The 20272-nt window shown below is 48.0% G+C and overlaps 1 protein-coding gene across 31 annotated transcripts in view; it reads left to right on the top strand.

Moving 5' to 3' along the window:
* ank2 (ankyrin 2) overlaps positions 1-20272 on the top strand; it is a 182276-nt gene that overhangs the window by 90304 nt on the left and 71700 nt on the right. For 10 of the 31 annotated variants that reach the window (XM_023949059.1, XM_023949060.1, XM_023949053.1 and 7 more), the window contains exons 1-5: positions 1482-1775; positions 10057-10158; positions 14829-14927; positions 18807-18905; positions 19008-19106. In XM_023949059.1, coding sequence (XP_023804827.1) covers positions 1644-1775; positions 10057-10158; positions 14829-14927; positions 18807-18905; positions 19008-19106 — 531 coding nt within the window. In that variant the 5' untranslated portion in view covers positions 1482-1643. Of the gene's footprint in view, positions 1-1472; positions 1776-10056; positions 10159-14828; positions 14928-18806; positions 18906-19007; positions 19107-20272 lie in introns of those variants that run through there. The other 21 variants (XM_023949044.1, XM_023949050.1, XM_023949049.1 and 18 more) reach the window with 8 other exon arrangements.

The following is a 20272-nucleotide window of genomic DNA, read 5'->3' on the forward strand; positions in this document are numbered from 1 at the left end:
GAGGTGCTCCACCAGTTTTGCAAACTCCACTCAAAGGTCCCTGCTGGGATTTGAACCAGGACCTTCTGGCTGTGAGGCAAGAGTGCTGACCACTGCCCCACAGTGCAGCCCTGAAGCTGGGTCCTTAAGCAGGGAAGATGGCTAACGTTGAAGGGGAGCTATCAGAGACAGGTCCATGTTTAAAGCCCCGCCCCAACGATAATCCTGTTTGGTGTTTTGAACGAGTTCTTCTGCCATTTTTCTGATGACTTTTGTTAAAGAATTTAGGATTAAATCTGCATTTCTCTTTGTTCAAATCAGGATGAATCAGGAGCAGACAAAGACCTGCGTTTTGAAAAAGGTCAGGTTTGTGAGACAACCACTGTCCCTAACCAGCTCCGCCCCTTTCTGATCCTCCACCTGCAGACCAACAGGTCCATGAAGGTCTGAGCGGGAATCTGGATCAGAACTGGACGGATGGACAGATGGATCTGATGCTGCTGCTGGTTTTGTTGGACCACTAATGTTAGGCTGGGGCTATGAGGGGCTGTAAGCTAGTGGGAGAATGGAAACAAAGGCATGATGGGAAATCAGTGTAGGTTTACTTCCACGCCAAAAGACCCGCCCAGAACTCAGAGACAAATATCTGACAAACTCCTGCTGCTCTGCAGAAAGATGACAGGTTTTTGATTTAGCCTAAAACGGCATCATCTTCATCATCATCATCATCTTCATCATCAAAAGACCTCAAGGAACACTTCGGAAACAGATAAAACACTCACACACACACACACACCCCGTCCGGATGCCCTAAAGGCCTCGTTTATTGGCCTCCTGTTAGGTGTCCAAACCCAGGCATCAGTGGGGAAAAGGTCAGCAAAGGTCGCGTTCAGTCCACAGGGTCGATGCCGGCCTGCTGTGGGCTACAGGCTGACGCTAATGTGCTTCAGCCAAACTCCACGCCTGCTGCCATTAAGCTGCCGTGATGCAACGTCTGGTGACTGACAGGAATGCCCCCCCCGCTGCTTCACTGATGTTTCTGTTGTTTACCACACTTGTTCAATCCCAGCATGCTTCAGGGTGATGTAGCAAACACCCAGCAGAACTTCATTGGTTGACCTTGCTGTGGATGACCTTCAGCCCTTTCAAAGGTCGTTTTGCTCACAGAATCTGTGGATTTGCCTCTGCGTCCCCGTAAACCTTCACTGCATTGATTGTCTCCCCTTCTGGCTCCTTGGACTTCTGCCCCTGGGGGGTTCTGGAATGGAGCAGCAGCTTCAGATGACACGGCGCGTCAGCGTCACGCTTCAGGAAGTCGTGTAGGGTGTCGGTGATGCCACCTCCGCCCCTCGTACCCCCCCCCCCCCCCCCCCCCCCCCGTGCCGACCACCCTCTCCCTCTACATGCATAACTGGGCTGGTGGTATGAAAATAGCTGGATAGGGAGGTAGTGGGGGGCGGGGGGTATTTGTCAGCAGTCAAGGCGCTGAAATTAGCCCTACTGCTGCTGGTCAGGGTAGAACCACAGACGGGTAGTCCGCCGGTGCTTTAGCGGCGGGGGGCTGGGGGAGGTTTGTTGGGGGTTTTAGACGGAGACTCAGAGGATTAGGAGCTGGATATTCTGAAGCCTCTTAGACTGGCTCTGATGGGACAGCGTCCTGCACCATGGGCAACACGGCCACGTGTGCGGTGTGTGGCTCTGAGGCAGGCCTGAAGATGGCGGGGAACCGGTTCAACCAGGACCAGAACGCACCGCCACAGTACTTCTGTGAGGAGCATGTTCCTGCTGAGATGCTGGTAAGACCCTCCTGAAGGCAGTTCTGGTTCCGGCACAGCCTAACAGATCTGGATCTGCTGGAAATACTTTAGTGATAAAAATAGTTCTGTCTTCTGGATGAGCTGTGAGGAACTGAGACCAGCAGTGGGGGGGGTCATGTGAGCCTTCATGGAGAAGCCGGTGGGACATGTGGTTGTGTGTCTGAGCGCACACGCCTCCCTGCTGCCCGTGTGGGGCAGTAAAGTCAGCTGTGGGGCGTTTAGGGCTCTGTGAAGGCTAAGGCCAGCCCTGCGGCTGTCTGCAGCTCCATGTTTCAGATGACATTTCAGATCTGGACTGGTTTCAATGTTAGCATAAACTCACAGACTTAACTGTGAGTTTATGCCTGGATTAGTTAATTTTTTTAGATAAAGCATCATGTTTGAACTCTTTGAAGTTGTTTTTTTGTAGTTGCAGAAAAAGTAAAGAACAGATTTGGCTCCTCTCTCTCTGTGTGGGGTGGGTGGTGCCGGGCCTGGGGTGTCGGCGCCTCCGGGGGTGGGCCCCTGGGCTGGGTGGCCCTGGCCCCTTTGCTGGGGGTGGGCTGGGGGACGGCTGTTTGACCACCGGGGGACAGTTTACCAGCTGTCCCCAACTTACCCCCTTCCTTATATAACCTCATATTAGGGTGAGGGGGTGGGGGGTCTAGCCTGCGATGCGCCTTGGGGGGGGGCTACTTGGGAGTGGCCCCCCTCCTATGGTTGCCGTATGGAGTGGGCCCCCCCTCTTTCGGTTTTATTTGCACCTTAGACATGTAGGGTCCTTGGTAGGGGGGGTGCTTGGACATCACTGCAAGCAAGCAGCAGATGTCCTCCTGGCACCCTACCCGCCAATTTTAACCGCACCTTAGACATTTAGGGCCCCTTGGTGTGGAGGGTGAGGGGACATCACTGTGAGTAATCAGGAGATGTCCCCTTAGTGCCCTACTCGCCAATTTTAACTGCACCCCCCTTAGTACACACACCCCTCCCCCTTCAATATTTACATTCAAACATAAACACAAACACATGCACACAAACACCCTCTCAAACACCCATACACGCACACACATTTTACAAGGAAGGTGGGACCTGGGTCTATCTGTCCCCTACCCCTTCCCTGGTGGGGGGTGCGGGCCCCTTGGCGATGGCGGACGTGTCCCTTGGGTGCCGGCTCCCTGGGCCCGGCGGTGCTCTCTCCGCATGGTGGGGGGGTTCATATTACACCTGAGCCGGGGGTGTTCGTGTCCCTGGGGGGTGGGTCCTGGTCCTTGCCCCTGGGCGCTGGGCCCCGCCAAACTTCCAACATGGCCGAGCCTGGTCGGGCCATATTTATAACATCCCTTGTGGGCCGCCCTTTTTTCCCCGGGGTTCCCCCCTCCTGGGCGGGGGCGGCGGGCCCCTGCCTTACTCCTACCTGGACCAACCGTGGGCCGGGTGGGTGGCTGCCTGGAGTGCGGAGCGGGTCTCCCTTGGGGGGTCCTGGCTCGTACCTGGGGTCGGGGCGGGGGGATGCCCGGAACTCCTGGGTGGTGGTGGGGTGCTCGTCTGGGGCTGTGGGCGTCCCTCTCCGGTGGGGCCCTGCGTTGGGCTCTTCCGGCGCGGCGGGGGGCTGCTTTCCTGGCTGGGCTGGGGCGGCGCTCTCTTTCCCTCTGCGCCTCCCTGCTCTCTGGCTCTGGGGGCCTCGCGGCGGTCCTGCTGGCCCTGGCCTGGGTGGCGGTCTTGGTCGCCCGGGGGGCGGTTGTTCCCTGCCTGTTCCCGTGTGGCGTTGGGGGAATTCCGGCTGCCGCTGCTGCTGCGGCGGGGGTATGGGTGTGGGGGTGGCTGGGCGCTCCTCCTCCTTCTTTTCACATTCCACCATCCATTTTAGAAGAACATAAACACTCACCTGAGCACAGGTGTTAGCTCACCTTTGCACTAATAGTTTGCATGATTGAATGAATGAAAGATTTCACACTAGTTGGTTTAAAGGCATAGGTATGCGTTCGTGAACACTATCTGTTTTGTGTGCATGTTGACATGTGGACATTTTTGCGGCTAGCAGGTGTGTTGATAATATTTGAGTGTGTGTGAACAGGCCCCGCCCTTTTTGTACTACATTTGAACCGTACCGTAACGATAAACAACCAGTAAACCTGTCTGCTCTATGCTGCTTCATGGTCTTACCCCCCTTCCCCTCCTATTATCACCCTCCTACCCCCCCCCCGTCTCTAACATCCCTCTCTCTTCTTCCCCTCTTTCCTTTTCCGTCCGGTCCAACACCAAAGATTTTCAAACATGATTGAAATTAATAAATTTTGGCCTCAATTACAAAAGGGGTTTATTCAGACATACCTTTGGTTTGTCTGAAGATGAATAACCCCTCTTGTTAAAATAAAATATGTCCAACACAAGAGGCCCTCAGCTCTCATCTGTTTGCCTAGCTGTTGGATAGGACAAGTAAAAAAAAAAAAAAAAAAGAACAGATTTGTCATCAGAGAAGCTGTGAAGAGGCCGTGACCTTAGGAATGACCTTCAGTGTAAGCCTGAAAAGTGCCGTTCTAACAGAGTTTGTGCTGCTGTCTGTAACTTCTGCAGCCTCTTTCTGTCTGTGCTGTCCCAGCAGCATCAGCCTTTTTGTCCCTGTTGTGTTGTGTTGTGTTTGTGTAACGGGAGGTTGGTGCGGTGTATCTCTGATGGTTTGCCTGGCTGCCATTGTGAGGTAGGGGGCTGCATTTGCTGCACGGTTCGCTCAAAGGCATCCGTGCAAAGTGTTGGTATATTTTTACGGACATGCAGAAAGCCTTGTTGTCATGGTAACCTCCTGAGAGGGCGGTCCTTGCTGGTGGGAGGGGCCAGCCCTCGCTCATCTAGGTGAAGGCTTTGCATGATTGACGAAGCGTGGAGCTGTCAGCAAGGCCGACATGGGCAGCGTGTCTGAAGGGAGGGGCCGCCTTCAGCGTGCTGGACGTCTCATTCTGAACGCAGGAAGAGACCAGCAGGAACTCAGGAAGGGGGGGGACTTGTGCCAGATCCTTCTTTAGTTCTGCTTATTGTTTCTCCCAAAGTCAGGTCCTTTTTAGGGAATCCCTGTTTTGCGTTTGGGGTCAGACGTGGTCTCTCTGGACTTCTGAATGCTGTTTCTCCTCTATGGAGGGAAACCTTCTCCCAGTGAATGCGGTCAGTTGTCTGAGGCTCCTGCTGCTGAAGGTGTTGCCATAGCAACCAGCAAGCTGAATGATGGGGAGGGCGAAGTCTTGCGTAATGTCAGTCTGCGGCGGTAAAGGTGAGGTGAGGTTGTGATGAGGCTGTTGAGAAGAACACAAACATCTTTTATTCTAAGCCTTTTCTCCATGAAAATAAATATTTAGTCTGACTTTTGAAAAATCAAAGCAGAATTTGACACAAAGCAGGATGTCTGAACATTCCTAAAGGAAAACTGGAACACTACTCTAGTTATGTCAGAAGGTCGTGTCTCACAGCAGCTACGAACGTTTTTCACGTATGAAATGTCGGTCATCCGTGATCCATGCGTGATCTACGTCATTCATACGTGTTTCTTGTGTTTGTCAATGTGCTCAGACGTCTGTTGAGGGTTTCAGCCGACGAGTCTTTACGTGAATTCAGTTTAGAAATGTTCAGACCTTTTGGTCGGTTTAGGATTATGCAGTTTATGTGTATTTTATGTAGTTTATACACAATTATTACGTCAATCTTACATTTTTGTGAGATTCATCCAGAAATGTGTGTCTTTCCAGGAGCGTTCCACGTTTGTCTAACAGACTTTTCATGCATGAACCACTGATGTGTAACTTTTAGATCACGTATACGGCGCACAGATCACGTTCAGATGACATCATTGATGCATGAATCACTGATGAATTACAGATAAACATCACAATAATCACACGGTTCGTGTTCTACGTTGGTTTACGTGTTCTTAGCGTGTTTATTCCTACTTCTTCTGTGGTTTTAATGTGGTTCATTCCTGACACATCTGTGAACATTTCACCTAAAGACCACAACTTTCTCACTTTTTCCACGTAAATTCACGTCTGACCAGCTTACATCCGTGACACATGCACTAAACATACGTGGTTGTGGTGTGAAGTGGCGTTTACGTTATAGCAGGCTTTTCCTGAGCCATCGTCTCTCTCAGAGTGATTTATTGGGAATGCGTGTTTACTTTGTTTTCAGGTTTTATTCCTCTCAGTGACTGGAAAAAAGTGAACAAACAAAACCATTTATTCTGTATATGCATGCAAATCATTTTGTAATTTTATTATTGAACTGGTAAAGTTTATTAGCTCAGAGTAGGATGCTCTGAAAAACATCAAGTGTTTGAACCTCTGTGCATCTGCAGCATCATCAGTCTGTGTTGCCGCGTGGGATGCAGTGTAGCTCTCTGCAGCTGACTGCAGCTCTCTGCAGCTGACTGCAGCTCTCTGCAGCTGACTGCAGCTCTCTGCAGCTGACTGCAGCTCTCTGCAGCTGACTGACGCTCTCTGCAGCTGACTGCAGCTGACTGCAGCTCTCTGCAGCTGACTGCAGCTCGCTGCAGCTGACTGCAGCTCTCTGCAGCTGACTGCAGCTCTCTGTAGCTGACTGCAGCTCTCTGCAGCTGACTGCAGCTGACTGCAGCTCTCTGCAGCTGACTGCAGCTCTCTGCAGCTGACTGCAGCTCTCTGCAGCTGACTTGCATCTCTCTGCAGCTGACTGCAGCTCTCCACACCTGACTGCAGGTCAGCTGTTTGTGTCCGTGTGGAGCTGACTCCAGCGCTGCAGCATCAGTGCTCAAAGCTTTCCTCCAATCATTCTCTAACACATGAGCTCAACAAAAATCCAGCTTTGTCCTGAAAAAAAAAGTCCTGACAATAAAGTTCACAAATGTGTCTTTTTTTGTAAAGTATTTTACATCTCTACTTTAATTTTTACATTTTTTGAACTTTTATTATATTGAATAATCTGAAATGTATCAACCAGGGTTTTTAAAGCTCAGGTACAACATCACATGTCCTGGATGAGGTGAGAAAACCTTTGGCTGGTGACATTACAGGAATTCTGGACGTTTCCACACAGGGAGCTTTACTGCAGTAAAATAGGAATTGCACTGTTTTTCCACAGAGCGTGAAGCTTTGAAGGAGCAGACTGAGAGTTAGTGGAGAAAAGCTGCTGACTCATTCTGCCTCCTCACATCTGTAGCTGCAAACAAACTGCAGCGTCCTCAAACAGACACGTCCTCTAAAACTCAATGCATGAGCAGGTCGGGCCTGAATGAAAGTCATCAGACAGCAAATGTTTGTTTCATTTTGATATTTAAGTGTATTTAATGTAACACTGTGTCAGCATTTGTTTGTTTTGAAATAAATGTGACAGAAATGTATCAAACTCTGGAGAAATCTGCATGTTAGAAACAGTTTCAGCGACTAATCATCTGCTAGACTCTGAGCACAGCTTCCCCACATGTCATGAACCTGGTTCAGTTTGGTTAAAATGAAGAAGACTTCAGACTCTGTCCAGAAGACCATCATGGACCCCCTCCAGAGTCTGGGTAGACCACTGAAGCTCCTCGCTGAGGAGGCCGGCTGTCCCAGAGCGCTGTGTCCGAGCAGATCCACAGAAAGTCTGATGGAGGAACAAATGTTCAGGAGGAGGTTGTGCAATGCTCTCCTGGGTCGTTGTGGTGTCACCAGTAGAGGTGTAGGAAAACAATATTCTGTGATATATCACGATAGTTCATTTGGTGATACTTGTGTGGATTCCAAATGCTGCAGGGATGATATTTATTGAATTATTTCTGAGCGTCCTTCAGCGTCTGACTCTTGTTTTCCACTTCAACCTCCAACCACTAGTTGGCAGCAGAGAACATGGAGCCTCTTTGAGCAGCTCTACACGCACTAAACAACAAGATGCAGCCAGAAGCAGCTGGTTCTGTTTTTCTGAGACATGAACTAGTTTTTACTTGGATGGTCCTGAACAGAAACTCTGTTCCGTGTTGCTGCCAGAATCACATCAAAATACGGATTCTGGTTCTTTGTAGCTCAGATCAGAACCAGTGAAGCTCTGCAGCTGCACAGCGGCTGATGCACGGAGACATAATGCCGTCTGCAAAGCGGGTCAAAGTTCTGCAGAACCTCCCAGCAATAGATTCTGGTTCTGATGGATCAGAGTGATGTGTCCAACACACTGAATTAAGGCCATCGCCGTGGCGATGAGCGGTGAAATCCGTGTTTACTTCCACATGTGAGAAAGAGGAGCTGCAGCTGCAGAGCAGACGGTCATTGACACGAAGCATCTGAGCCACATTGAAGCTCTTCATCCTGTCAGGCTGCCTCATCATCATCACTTTAACGTTTCTGGAAAGAATTGGTGTTTTTTTTCTGTATTTCTGAAGCACCGTTCAGACTCCTGAACCGTTTAAAAGTTCTGGAGAATCTACATTAATGTTGGAAATAAACAGAACTTTTTTTCCTCTATCAGACTTTCAGAACCTTCGTGGTTAAGAAACATTCATTCTGTTTATTTATACTGGAAAATATTTTTTTGTGGAAATCTGACAATGTTGACTGTTCCCTTTCTATGTTTAGGTTACCAAAATAAAAGCACTATGGATTTGGGTTAAAGCAGCTCATGTATGAGATACAGTTGCAGTGCTTCACACTGTGATCATTAAATAAAATACATTTACCATTTTATTACCATAAAAGACGTATGAATATTTAGGTTAGGGCTGCACGATATGAGGAAAACTTGCGATATGCGATATTAGTGATCAATATTGCGATAACGATAAATTTGCAGTAAATAAACAAATAGAAAAATAAACAAAAACATCATTCCCATTTCATTGCAACAGTTTAAAATTATACTCCAAATGACCCTCATCGACATGGGGGACAAACGTCAGGGTGGCTAACCCTGGTCCTCAAGAGCCTCAACCCTGTCTGTTTTCCAGTTCTCCCTAGACTGCTCGATAATGACAACCAAAATCAGGTGTGTTCAGTCAATCAGGATGTGAAATCACTTGAGTCAGCCAATCAACAGCAAGCTGGTTAAGGAGAGCTGGAAAACAGGCAGGGTTGAGGCTCTTCAGGACCAGGGTTAACATAATAGGCCTCCATCTGATTGGTCAACAATGGGAAGGCGTCCATCTGATTGGTCAAAGCATAAAGGGATTTATTTGATTCGTTAAATGCTTCAAGCTGCTAGAAGATTGTTTTAACACATTTTGGGTTTGCGATTTATTGCGATATTCGCCGTCTTTTGCGATATGCATATTGCAGAGCTGGATATTGCGATAACGATAAATTTGCGGTATATTGTGCAGGCCTAATTTAGGTAGTTTTTTTTCTAAGTCATATTAAAAAAATCAAAGAAAATGTGTTGTGGTTCAGTATCAGGATCCGTATCGTATCACCAGACTCTTTCTGAGACACACCCAAAGTCACAACAGCTCATTCATTCAAACTGAGCGTCTTTGTTTGATTGACAGCTACTTAAAAGGAGAAGAACTCAGAAATGCATAAACTAAAATGAATTCTTATTACATTTGTATCTTTCATAAGATAAATGATAATCATAAGTACTTGTCAAAAACTCAAAATCAGGATTTTCATCAGAGGGGGGGCTTTATCAGGGTGTTCTGACTTTATATTCAGTTTGCAGAAATTGAATGAATTGTGAAAATATATACACTTTTTCTTGATATTCTCTTTTTTGAAAAGGGTCTGTATGTTTTTTTTTCAACCTTTTAACAATGAATGAAACGTATTCAATATTTTTATCACATGAAAAAAGTTCCAAGCAAAATAAAAACACAAGAAAGAATGTAGAGAAAAGGATAAGAACAGACTTGACAGAACAAGTTCTTTGTTTCTTCCAACAGTCCAGATTTCTTCTTCTGTGACGGAGTTTACATTATTCATTAAAGGACTGAATGTGTTTCAGCTACGGCTAAAGTTCACTCAAAGCTCAGAAAAGCTGATTTCAACATTTCATAATTAAACTAATAGCTCATACACAAGGCTAAGCATGGGGGTGGAGGGCTGATGGTTTGGGCTTCTGTGTAGTAACCCATCCAGTGTGCACAGCAGTCCCAGAGGACACACCGTCTGACGTGTTTAACAGCATCAGCAAAGCGTGGCGCCTGAGCACATGTCCATCATTTAAATCAACACTGAAATGAAGAACACGATTTGAGAACCTGTGGAAAATGTGTCTCAGTGAGCAAAATGAGGATTTCTGCAGAGGTGCTGTCCACACGGTGGCAGACGTCCTAAGCATGTTTCTCTTCTGTCTTCCACAGTCGGACAGTAACACCAGTTTCCTGAGAGCGGCCAGAGCTGGGAACATTGACAAGGTTTTGGAATACCTTAAAGGGGGCGTGGACATCAGCACCTGCAACCAGGTTCGTGGTGTAGATCACGTTCAACACGTGACTTTCACTCCAGGTGATGTGTAACGACCTGTAACAACCAACGCAATGACTCCACCCACAGCAGAGCATTCAGGGCACCAAGAAGAGACTCCATCTGCGTCTGTGCAGCTGGCTGCACGCAGGCGCAGCGGCTGCACGCAGGCGCAGCGGCTGCACGCAGGCGCAGCGGCTGCACGCAGGCGCAGCGGCTGCACGCAGGCGCAGCGGCTGCACGCAGGCGCAGCGGCTGCACGCAGGCGCAGCGGCTGCACGCAGGCATTCAGGGCACCAAGAAGAGACTCCATCTGCGTCTGTGCAGCTGGCTGCACGCAGGCGCAGCGGCTGCACGCAGGCGCAGCGGCTGCACGCAGGCGCAGCGGCTGCACGCAGGCGCAGCGGCTGCACGCAGGCGCAGCGGCTGCACGCAGGCGCAGCGGCTGCACGCAGGCGCAGCGGCTGCACGCAGGCGCAGCGGCTGCACAGCCTCCACATTGATCACCTGAACTACAGATACAGATTTTTAGGACAAGAACACATTGGGCCCAATAATTGTTGACTAGATGGGAACGAAAACAAACAAAAAAGAAATAATAGTAAATATAATCTCACAAAATGGGGTCAAAATAATGAATTAGAAACTGTTGAGTCCTTAAAATCTGGTTTTCAAAATTTGTAAACTCTAATTCACGAGTTCAAACAGTTTTTGGAAACCCAAACTGACGAGTTGACCGTCTATGGAAGAAAACGTTTGTTATTCAAATGCCTTAGAAACGTAATCCTCATGACCAGGGGCCTCATTTCTAAAACTTTGCGTAGTATTTGCGTCAGAAGTGGCGTACGGATGAAACAGAGGACGTGCGTACGCACAGAAATATTCGGAGTTATAAAACCGTGCGCACGCACATCCTACGCATCTTTCCCTTTATAAATCACAACCAATTCTAAATGCAGCGCAGCTTTTGCGGCTTCATGACACGCCCATAGTTGCCCATAAATAGTCCGTGAAACACCCACAAATGAATATTCATTGATTGAGAAACCATGCCAAACACGGAGAGAAAATCAAAAAAAACGTAACTTCACTCAATGTGAAGTAGAAGTTATCGTTGGCGAGGTGGAAAAGAGGAGAATAATGTTGTTTGGAGGTCACAGTGTGGGCATTACTAATGCCAAAAAGGCACGTGAGCGACAAACGGTGGCAGACGCCGTAAATGCTGTAGCCTCACAACCTCGGACCGTGGCCGAAATAAAAAAGAAAAGGTCGGACATCAAAGTCGAGACAAAAGAAAACCTCTGGCGCTCCATCGCCAGAGTGTCTCTGCAACGGGGGGGGGCACCGGAGCTGACCCCTCCTGATGAGAGACTGGCGGCAATAATTGGGGAATCCCTTTTAAGTGGAGTGGTGACTGAGGCGCAGGGGGACGCCGACGCGCCAGATGCACCGGGTGACACACCCCCAAAAGCCCGCAGAGGAAGTCGGAACCGGCTCATAAGCCACTCGTCCTCGTTTGCCAACAAGTCTTCTTGCTGTCTAAAGATGCGTTCACTCCCATTTCTTCCATTTGCCACATCTTCTAAGAGCGCAAGATCAGCCATTGTGCGTCATTACGCATTGTGATGGGGCATTTTATTTCCCTCCATTTAATTACATCTGACAAGCTACAGATGTCGGTAATAATCCACGTGGAAATGGGAAATTGATCAGCAAATGTAATTTCTTGTTGCTTTCTGAATGGTTGAGACATACGCCATACATTGTTTTATCAAAAATAAAACAAACTAAAGGCATATGCATGAATACCATAATTCTGTAGCTTATGAAGAAATGTTTTACTATGTAAACAACTTTCCCCAGTGGACAATTAATGCATCTCTCTATCTATCCATCTGTCTGTCTGTCTGCACCTATATCTGCTCCTCCAGACGGACACATTGACGAGAATATCAGTTTTGTACATTATTTCGTTCTGTTAAATATATTATTTATGAGGATGAATTGCACAACATGCCAATATTGCAGAACATATTTCACTTTTCCTTTTCCAAATAAGTGTTCATTTGAATTTCTGTTGTAATTTTCGTTTGATTTTTTTTTCACTGCTGATCGATCAAAAGGGTGTTGGTGTAGCTGTTAATTGTCAGACTTGCTTTGTGAAGTCTTCATGTTATTTCTGAGAGGCAGGATTGTCATTTTCACTTTCACGTGTTTCTTCCATCTGCCGACGGCGTCGCCGTTTCTCATTTCACCCGTTTTTGTGCGTACGCCTGGGTCAGAGCGTGAAGGACCGCACATTTTCCCCTCAAGTTTGCTTTTTATAAATCTCAACTATTGCGTAGAGAGTTGCGTACGCCTTCTATTGTGCGTACGCAACCTTTAGAAATGAGGCCCCAGGTCCTGGTTGGGTTCCTTTGATAGAAAGTGAGTGTCTAACAGCCTTCCAGGAAGCTCCCATCACGTTTTCTCAGTTCCTGTCTGGGCCACGCCCACATTTCTTTCTTTAGGTCGTGCCTATAGTCACCTCCAGGTCAACAGGACTCCAGTCAGTGGTACGGTGTAACCCGACGGGCCGAGACGGTCCTGGAAACAGTCGGAACCAGCAGCCCAGTGAACAATCAGCTTAGTTCTGACTGTTCTGAAGCTAACAGCTAACGTTCAGGACTGATGTCAACTCTGATCTGACGCCTTCAAACCTAAACTATTCTGGGCTCTAGTCTCTGTTCCTTCATCTGCTGCTTTCAGGTGGAAACAGAGGGAGGGGGAGGAAAGAAAGACATCAGTCAGGAGAGGAGCAAATGCAAGAAACGGAGAATTTCTATAGCTTCATTTGCTATTTGTTAAAAAATAACCGTTATTTTCAGAAACGCTCAGTGTCATTCAACAAAGAAGAGGCCAGTCACAGTCACAGCTCCAGCTCATATACTCCCAGAATGCTTAGCGGTCTCACAGGTCAGGGATAGTCTGTCCTCATGGTTGTGATGTGAATTGACACCAGCAGAGAGGAGGTTGAATAAGAAGGAGCCCAAGTTGCACAATAATTGTGTAGCAGCTGTGTGGAACTATTCGTGTTCTAATTATACCTGAGACCCAGAAGGCTTCTGACAGAACTATTCAAAAGAACATTTTGCAAATATATGAACCACTTCTATGCTTCAATCTGTTTTTTAGCTCTATTCTCTCTACAGCTGTAACTTCTCAGACTAGATACTGTTGTCTTCACTCATGCTTTGCTACTAATGATATAGAATGGAGGTGTGACTAAAAACACACCTTCCTGGATACGTCCTTCCTTTTATTTACCTGTTTGTTCTCCGTGACATTCATGCATGTCTAAGGCCTTTCATTCTGTTTACTGCTGAGCAAACGGCTGCCAGGAAAAGGAAGCTGACACTTTGATAAACAGACGACAAACTCACGCAGCTATTTATACCTTTCTTCCTAGTAAATGTACGCTCCACGTCTGCAGGACTGGGCTCAGTGTCAACGCCTGCTTTGATAGCTGCAGTTCAGGTTCTGGGGTTTCAGACGGCGGTTCCATGCTGCTCCGTCCGACGTCAGGCTAACGTCACCCGGAGCGGCCTTGGAGGAATAATGCTGTAGCAACGCCATGAAGGAGGCAGAGAGGCGTGTTTGGATGGTCTTTGACTGTTCATTTTAACGCACATGACATTGTCCATCGCACAGGTGTCATCACCGCCCCCCCCTCCCCACTGATGGTGCTAAAAAGACGTAAACACAACAGGAAGAAATAACTAAGGGTGAAACAACACGACTGTCAGAGGAAAGGACCCGTCGGCAAAAAGAAAGAAACACCCGTGTTCAACCCAATTTGGACCAAAGCAGGCAAAGGGGATTGTATCCCACAATTCCCTGTGCTGCCAGCCCCGACAGCAGACCCAACGTTTACGTGACCGAGACTAAAATACAGCAAAATAATACATGACCTGCATGATATGACATGAGCAACATCTTCTCTGCCCGCAACACTCTGTTGCTATGGTAACGTTTAAACATGCCTTCAAAATAAGATACACTGCAAATACAAAGTGCATGACGAGCCCGACTGTCAGTCTTCTTCTTCACTCTTTTTTCTTTCAGAATACTCCAAAGGTTTGTCTTTTGATGCAGGGTGCTTAGTCTCCAAGTGGCGAAGCAGTTTTGAGGCTTCATTGCCTCATTAGAGCCGGTCGCCGCGTATGATGCAGAGGGGGCTTGGTGCGTGGGAATCTCCCGTTGGAATAAATCCGTGTTTTAAGTAGGACTCCGAGAACCTTCCAAAGACGTTTGTTTTTTATTCATTTTGCTAGTTCCTGGGTTTTATGTTAGCGGTATCCTATCACGTGACGAGAAGAGCGCCTCGGCCTGCATCAGAAGTGACACAGACGGATGGAACAGAGAATCAGGCGATTTTTCAAAATAAAACATCTTTCACATTCCAAAATAAATAAAACGGAAGTAATGGAAGTTATTTATTCTTTCTGTCCGGCCCGGTACCAAATGACCCACAGACCGGTACCGGTCCATGGCCTGGGGGTTGGGGACCGCTGGTTTCAGACATGGAAGAAAGAAGGCGGGCTGGTTAGGTGGAGGTAACCCTTCTCTCCCGTGGAGGAGTTCTCCCTCCAAACGCCGTGGCTGACGTTTTCCCTCCTTTTTCTTCCAGAATGGACTGAATGCCCTGCATCTGGCCGCCAAAGAGGGCCACATGGACCTGGTCCAGGAGCTGCTGGACAGAGGAGCACCTGTGGACTCATCCACAAAGGTGGGACGGGAACACCGCATCCTGTCATTATTGCTGTTTTTGCTGTTTGATCCGTCAACCTGCAGGCTTAAGAAAATCAGGTTTTATCTGTGAGACCAAATAAAAAGCACAGTGCTTTGAGACGGGACAGAATCAGTATTTCAGACGTTGGAGACTTTTTGACAAACAGATTTTCATTTGGCATGAATGATAGCAGGACAATAAGAGTTTTTCTTTGACCCACTTCAAAGAAAAAGGTGTTTTTGGCGTTTGGAACATGTTTATGTGGCATTGTTTTCATGATGGAGGACAATAAATAGAGATAATTAGGATTAAAATGGCATTTCTGAGTATTTTTGTGGTAAAGCTGTTGGGAAAAGCCTGTAGCTGTGATGTCACTGCTACAATCACCAGCCTACAATCTCCAAGCTCCGCCCCTTTCTGATCATCCACCTGCAGACCAACAGATCCATGAACGTCTTTTTTCTCCTGGTCTGAGCTGGAATCTGGATCAGAAGTGGACGGATGGATGGATCTGAAGTTGCTGCTGTTTTTGTTGCAGCACTAATGTTTGCTGGGGGGTGTGGGGGGGCTGTACATCTGAAAAGAACAACAGTAATCTGGAAGGTCTACTCCTGCTTTAAGTCCCACTCCAGCTACATTTTTATTGATTTTCAAAGCGTTCCCAGTGTTTTTTTAAATTAAGATTATAAATTTTAGGCCAAATCAAAAAACCTGCAGGTGGATGATCAGAAAGGGGCGGAGCATGGAGGCTGTGGCCCCACCCATTTTATTTTAGTAGTTAGTGAGAGCTTTTTAAACTGCATTTTTCCATCTGCTCCTGATTCCCATTGATTTGCACACAGAAACACAGATTCAATCCTCATTTTCTTTAAATATGTCCTCCATCATAAGGAAAACGCCTCAACGTTAAAACCGTTTTTATCGGAGCGGATCTGCAAGCGTCCAGCTTCTGCAACATGAGACGACTCCTGCTGGTGTTCCAGGATGGACAGCAGAGGGGTTTACAACGACGTTGGTTTGACAAATGTATTCAGAGAAAAAGTCATGAAGTTTCGTGGCTTTAATCTGAAAATCCAATGTTTGTAAAAATGTACAGTGAAGAGAAAAAATGGCTGAAACATCGGTATCACATGCTAGTGCTTAGATGACACAAAAGCTTTTGTTGCCACGGTTACCCTAGCACTCCATCCCATAACAAACATTTCATCTTATCTGGTGACACACCACATGGTTCGGACCACTTTGGACCAGCACAGCCTGGACTGGAGTGTTTGCCTGATGACAAGGTTTTAGCTCTGACCTGCTTTCCAGGCTGTGACGTCTGTCTATCTACAATAATATGCAGATGACACCATTTTCTCCATGCGAGTCTGTCCATCATGAGTCCTGGACTTCAGTGGATTAAACCTAAACCTGGCTCCTTACCTTAACCACCATCCTTCAAAAAGACCTGATTCACTGATATGTTTGTCAAATAAGCATAAAGACAGACAGACAAACAGACAGACAGGCAGGCAGACAGACAGGTGGGCAGGCAGGCAGACAGACAGACAGGCAGACAGACAGACAGGCAGACAGACAAACAGGCAGACAGACAGACAGACAGGCAGACAGACAGGCAGGCAGGCAGACAGACAGGCAGGCAGACAGACAGACAGACAGACAGGCAGACAGACTGACAGGCAGGCAGGCAGACAGACAGACAGACAGGCAGACAGACAGGTAGGCAGACAGACAGGCAGGCAGACAGACAGACAGACAGACAGGCAGGCAGGCAGACAGGCAGACAGACTGACAGGCAGGCAGGCAGGCAGACAGACAGACAGACAGGCAGACAAACAGACAGGCAGGCAGGCAGACAGGCAGGCAGGCAGACAGACAGACAGGCAGGCAGACAGACAGACAGGCAGACAGGCAGGCGGGCAGACAGACAGACAGACAGGCTGGCAGGCAGACAGACAGACAGGCAGGCAGACAGACAGGCAGGAAAGCAGACAGACAGGCAGTCAGACAGACAGGCAGGCAGACAGACTGACAGACAGACAGGCAGGCAGGCGGGCAGACAGACAGACAGGCTGGCAGGCAGACAGACAGACAGGCAGACAGACAAACAGGCAGACAGACAGACAGACAGGCAGGCAGGCAGACAGGCAGGCAGGCAGACAGACAGGCAGACAGACAGGCTGGCAGGCAGACAGACAGGTGGGCAGGCAGGCAGACAGACAGACAGGCAGACAGACAGACAGGCAGACAGACAAACAGGCAGACAGACAGACAGGCAGACAGACAGGCAGGCAGACAGACAGGCAGGCAGGCAGACAGACAGGCAGACAGACAGACAGGCAGACAGACAGACAGGCAGGCAGGCAGACAGACAGGCAGGAAGGCAGACAGACAGGCAGTCAGACAGACAGGCAGGCAGACAGACTGACAGACAGACAGACAGGCAGGCAGGCGGGCAGACAGACAGACAGGCTGGCAGGCAGACAGACAGACAGGCAGACAGACAGACAGGCAGGCAGACAGACAGGCAGGAAGGCAGACAGACAGGCAGTCAGACAGACAGGCAGGCAGACAGACTGACAGACAGACAGGCAGGCAGGCGGGCAGACAGACAGACAGGCTGGCAGGCAGACAGACAGACAGGCAGACAGACAAACAGGCAGACAGACAGACAGACAGACAGGCAGGCAGGCAGGCAGACAGGCAGGCAGGCAGACAGACAGGCAGGCAGACAGACAGACAGGCAGACAGGCTGGCAGGCAGACAGACAGACAGGCAGGCAGACAGGAAGGCAGACAGACAGGCAGGAAGGCAGACAGACAGGCAGTCAGACAGACAGACAGACAGGCAGACAGACAGACAGGCAGGCAGACAGACTGACAGACAGACAGACAGGCAGGCGGGCGGGCAGACAGACAGACAGGCAGACAGACAGGCAGGCGGGCAGACAGACAGACAGGCAGGAAGGCAGACAGACAGACAGGCAGGCGGGCAGACAGACAGACAGGCAGACAGACAGGCAGGCAGGCAGGCAGACAGGCAGGCAGGCAGACAGACAGGCAGGCAGACAGACAGACAGGCAGACAGACAGACAGACTGACAGACAGACAGGCAGGAAGGCAGACAGACAGGCAGTCAGACAGACAGGCAGACAGACAGACAGACAGACAGACAGGCAGACAGACAGACAGACTGACAGACAGACAGGCAGGAAGGCAGACAGACAGGCAGTCAGACAGACAGGCAGACAGACAGACAGACAGACAGACAGGCAGACAGACAGACAGACAGGCAGGCAGAACGACTGACAGACAGACAGACAGACAGACAGGCTGGCAGGCAGACAGACAGACAGGCAGGCGGGCAGGCAGACAGACATGGAAGCAGCATTATACACATTCATAGTAGTGCTGCACCATGTGAGGAAAACTTGTGATATGTGATATAAGTGATGAATATTGTGTTGACAATATAAATTGTGATACATGAACAAATATGAACACAACCTAAAACATCAAATCCATTTCACTGCAACAGATTAAATAAGAGTCAATATAACTTAAATTATTCTCTAAATGCCTCTTGTCTCCATAGGAGGCGAGCATCCTACATAAAAGGCCTCCATCCCATTGGTCAGATGCATAAATGGATTCATTTGATTCATTAAATACTTCAAGCTGCCATAAGACTGTTTTAGCACATTTAAGGGAACCATTTATTGGAATTTCTTCCCATTTTTGTGATATGCTTATTGATATAGTGATAACGATACATATGTGATTTAATCTGCAGACCTACTTTGTGTTTCCGTTTTATGAGAGTCTGGATCTGCTTGATGGACAGAATCTCAGTGACATCCTGCTTTCTGTGCAGAAAGGAAACACAGCGCTGCACATCTCCTCCCTGGCTGGTCAGGCTGAGGTTGTGAAGACTCTGGTCAAACGAGGCGCAGACATCAACGCTCAGTCTCAGGTGAGTCTATGCTCCTCCCACTGCTCCTTCTATCAGCAGCCCTTCTCTGACTGTCACGCATAAAGACGAAGCCGTCATGAATGGTGAATGTGTGTTTTGCAGAATGGATTTACTCCCCTGTACATGGCAGCTCAGGAGAACCACCTGGATGTGGTGCGATACCTGCTGGAGAACGGAGGCAACCAGAGCACCGCCACAGAGGTGAGTCCAGAGTGGGCGGGTTAAACCTGAGCGGTCACTGTCACTTCCTGTTTGAGCCAGAGGACTGAGGGATAATAATAATAAGCTTTATTTGTATAGCACCTTTCAAGATATAGAATCACAAAGTGCTTTACAGTAAACATAAAAGCACGAAACACACAATGTAAAACATATAGAAATAAGACACGGTTAAGAGAAGGCCATTTTAAAAAGATATGTTTTGAGCTGCTTTTTAAAAGAAAGTACTGAGTCCACAGATCTGAGGCTAAGGGGGAGGGAATTCCAGAAAGACGGAGCGACCGCTGCGAAGGCTCTGTCACCTTTTGTTTTCAGCCGAGTTCTTGGAATAAGCAGCAGACCCTGGTCACATGATCTCAGGGAACGGTTGGGAGTGTGAGGCTGTAGGAGGTTTGTTAGGTAAACCGGTGCTTGGCTCTTCAAAGCCCTGTATGTTAGCACCAGGACTTTAAAATGCACTCGGTCACGGATGGGGAGCCAATGAAGCTGGTTCAGCAAGGGGGGGACATGTGAATACTTAGAAGATTTTCTTAAGAGCCTAGCAGCAGCGTTCTGGACAACTTGAAGCCGTTCCAGAGATTTTTCATTTAAACATGTGAAAATGGAGTTGCAATAGTCGAGGCGTGTTGAAATAAACGCATGGATGAGCATCTCCATTTCTGAGCGTGACAGAATAGGACTCAGTTTAGCAATATTCTTCAAATGATAGAAACAGGAACGAACAAGTGAGTTAATATGAAAGTCGAGAGATAAAACAGGATCTAAAAAAACACCGAGGTTCCTCACAGAGGGTTTCATAAAAGATGCGAGTGGACCGAGACTCTCGACTATCTGAGGCAGGCATTTGTCCGGAGCGCAGACGAGGACTTCGGTTTTAGATTCATTTAGTTGAAGAAAGTTGTCACTCATGCAGCTCCTGACAGAGTCCAGACACTTGAGTAGAGTCTGTATTTTAAAAACCTCCTGTGGTTTAAAAGACACATGTAACTGAATATCATCGGCGTAAAAATGATAAGAAAGATCCTTAAAAGAACTTAAAATATGCTGTAAAGGCAGCAGATATAAGTTAAACAATAATGGTCCCAAGACAGACCCTTGTGGTACACCACATGTAAGTAATACTGAGGAGATTTGAATTTGGAAAAACC

Source organism: Oryzias latipes, chromosome 18 (assembly GCF_002234675.1).
Source record: "Oryzias latipes chromosome 18, ASM223467v1".
NCBI classification, from domain to species: Eukaryota; Metazoa; Chordata; class Actinopteri; order Beloniformes; family Adrianichthyidae; genus Oryzias; species Oryzias latipes.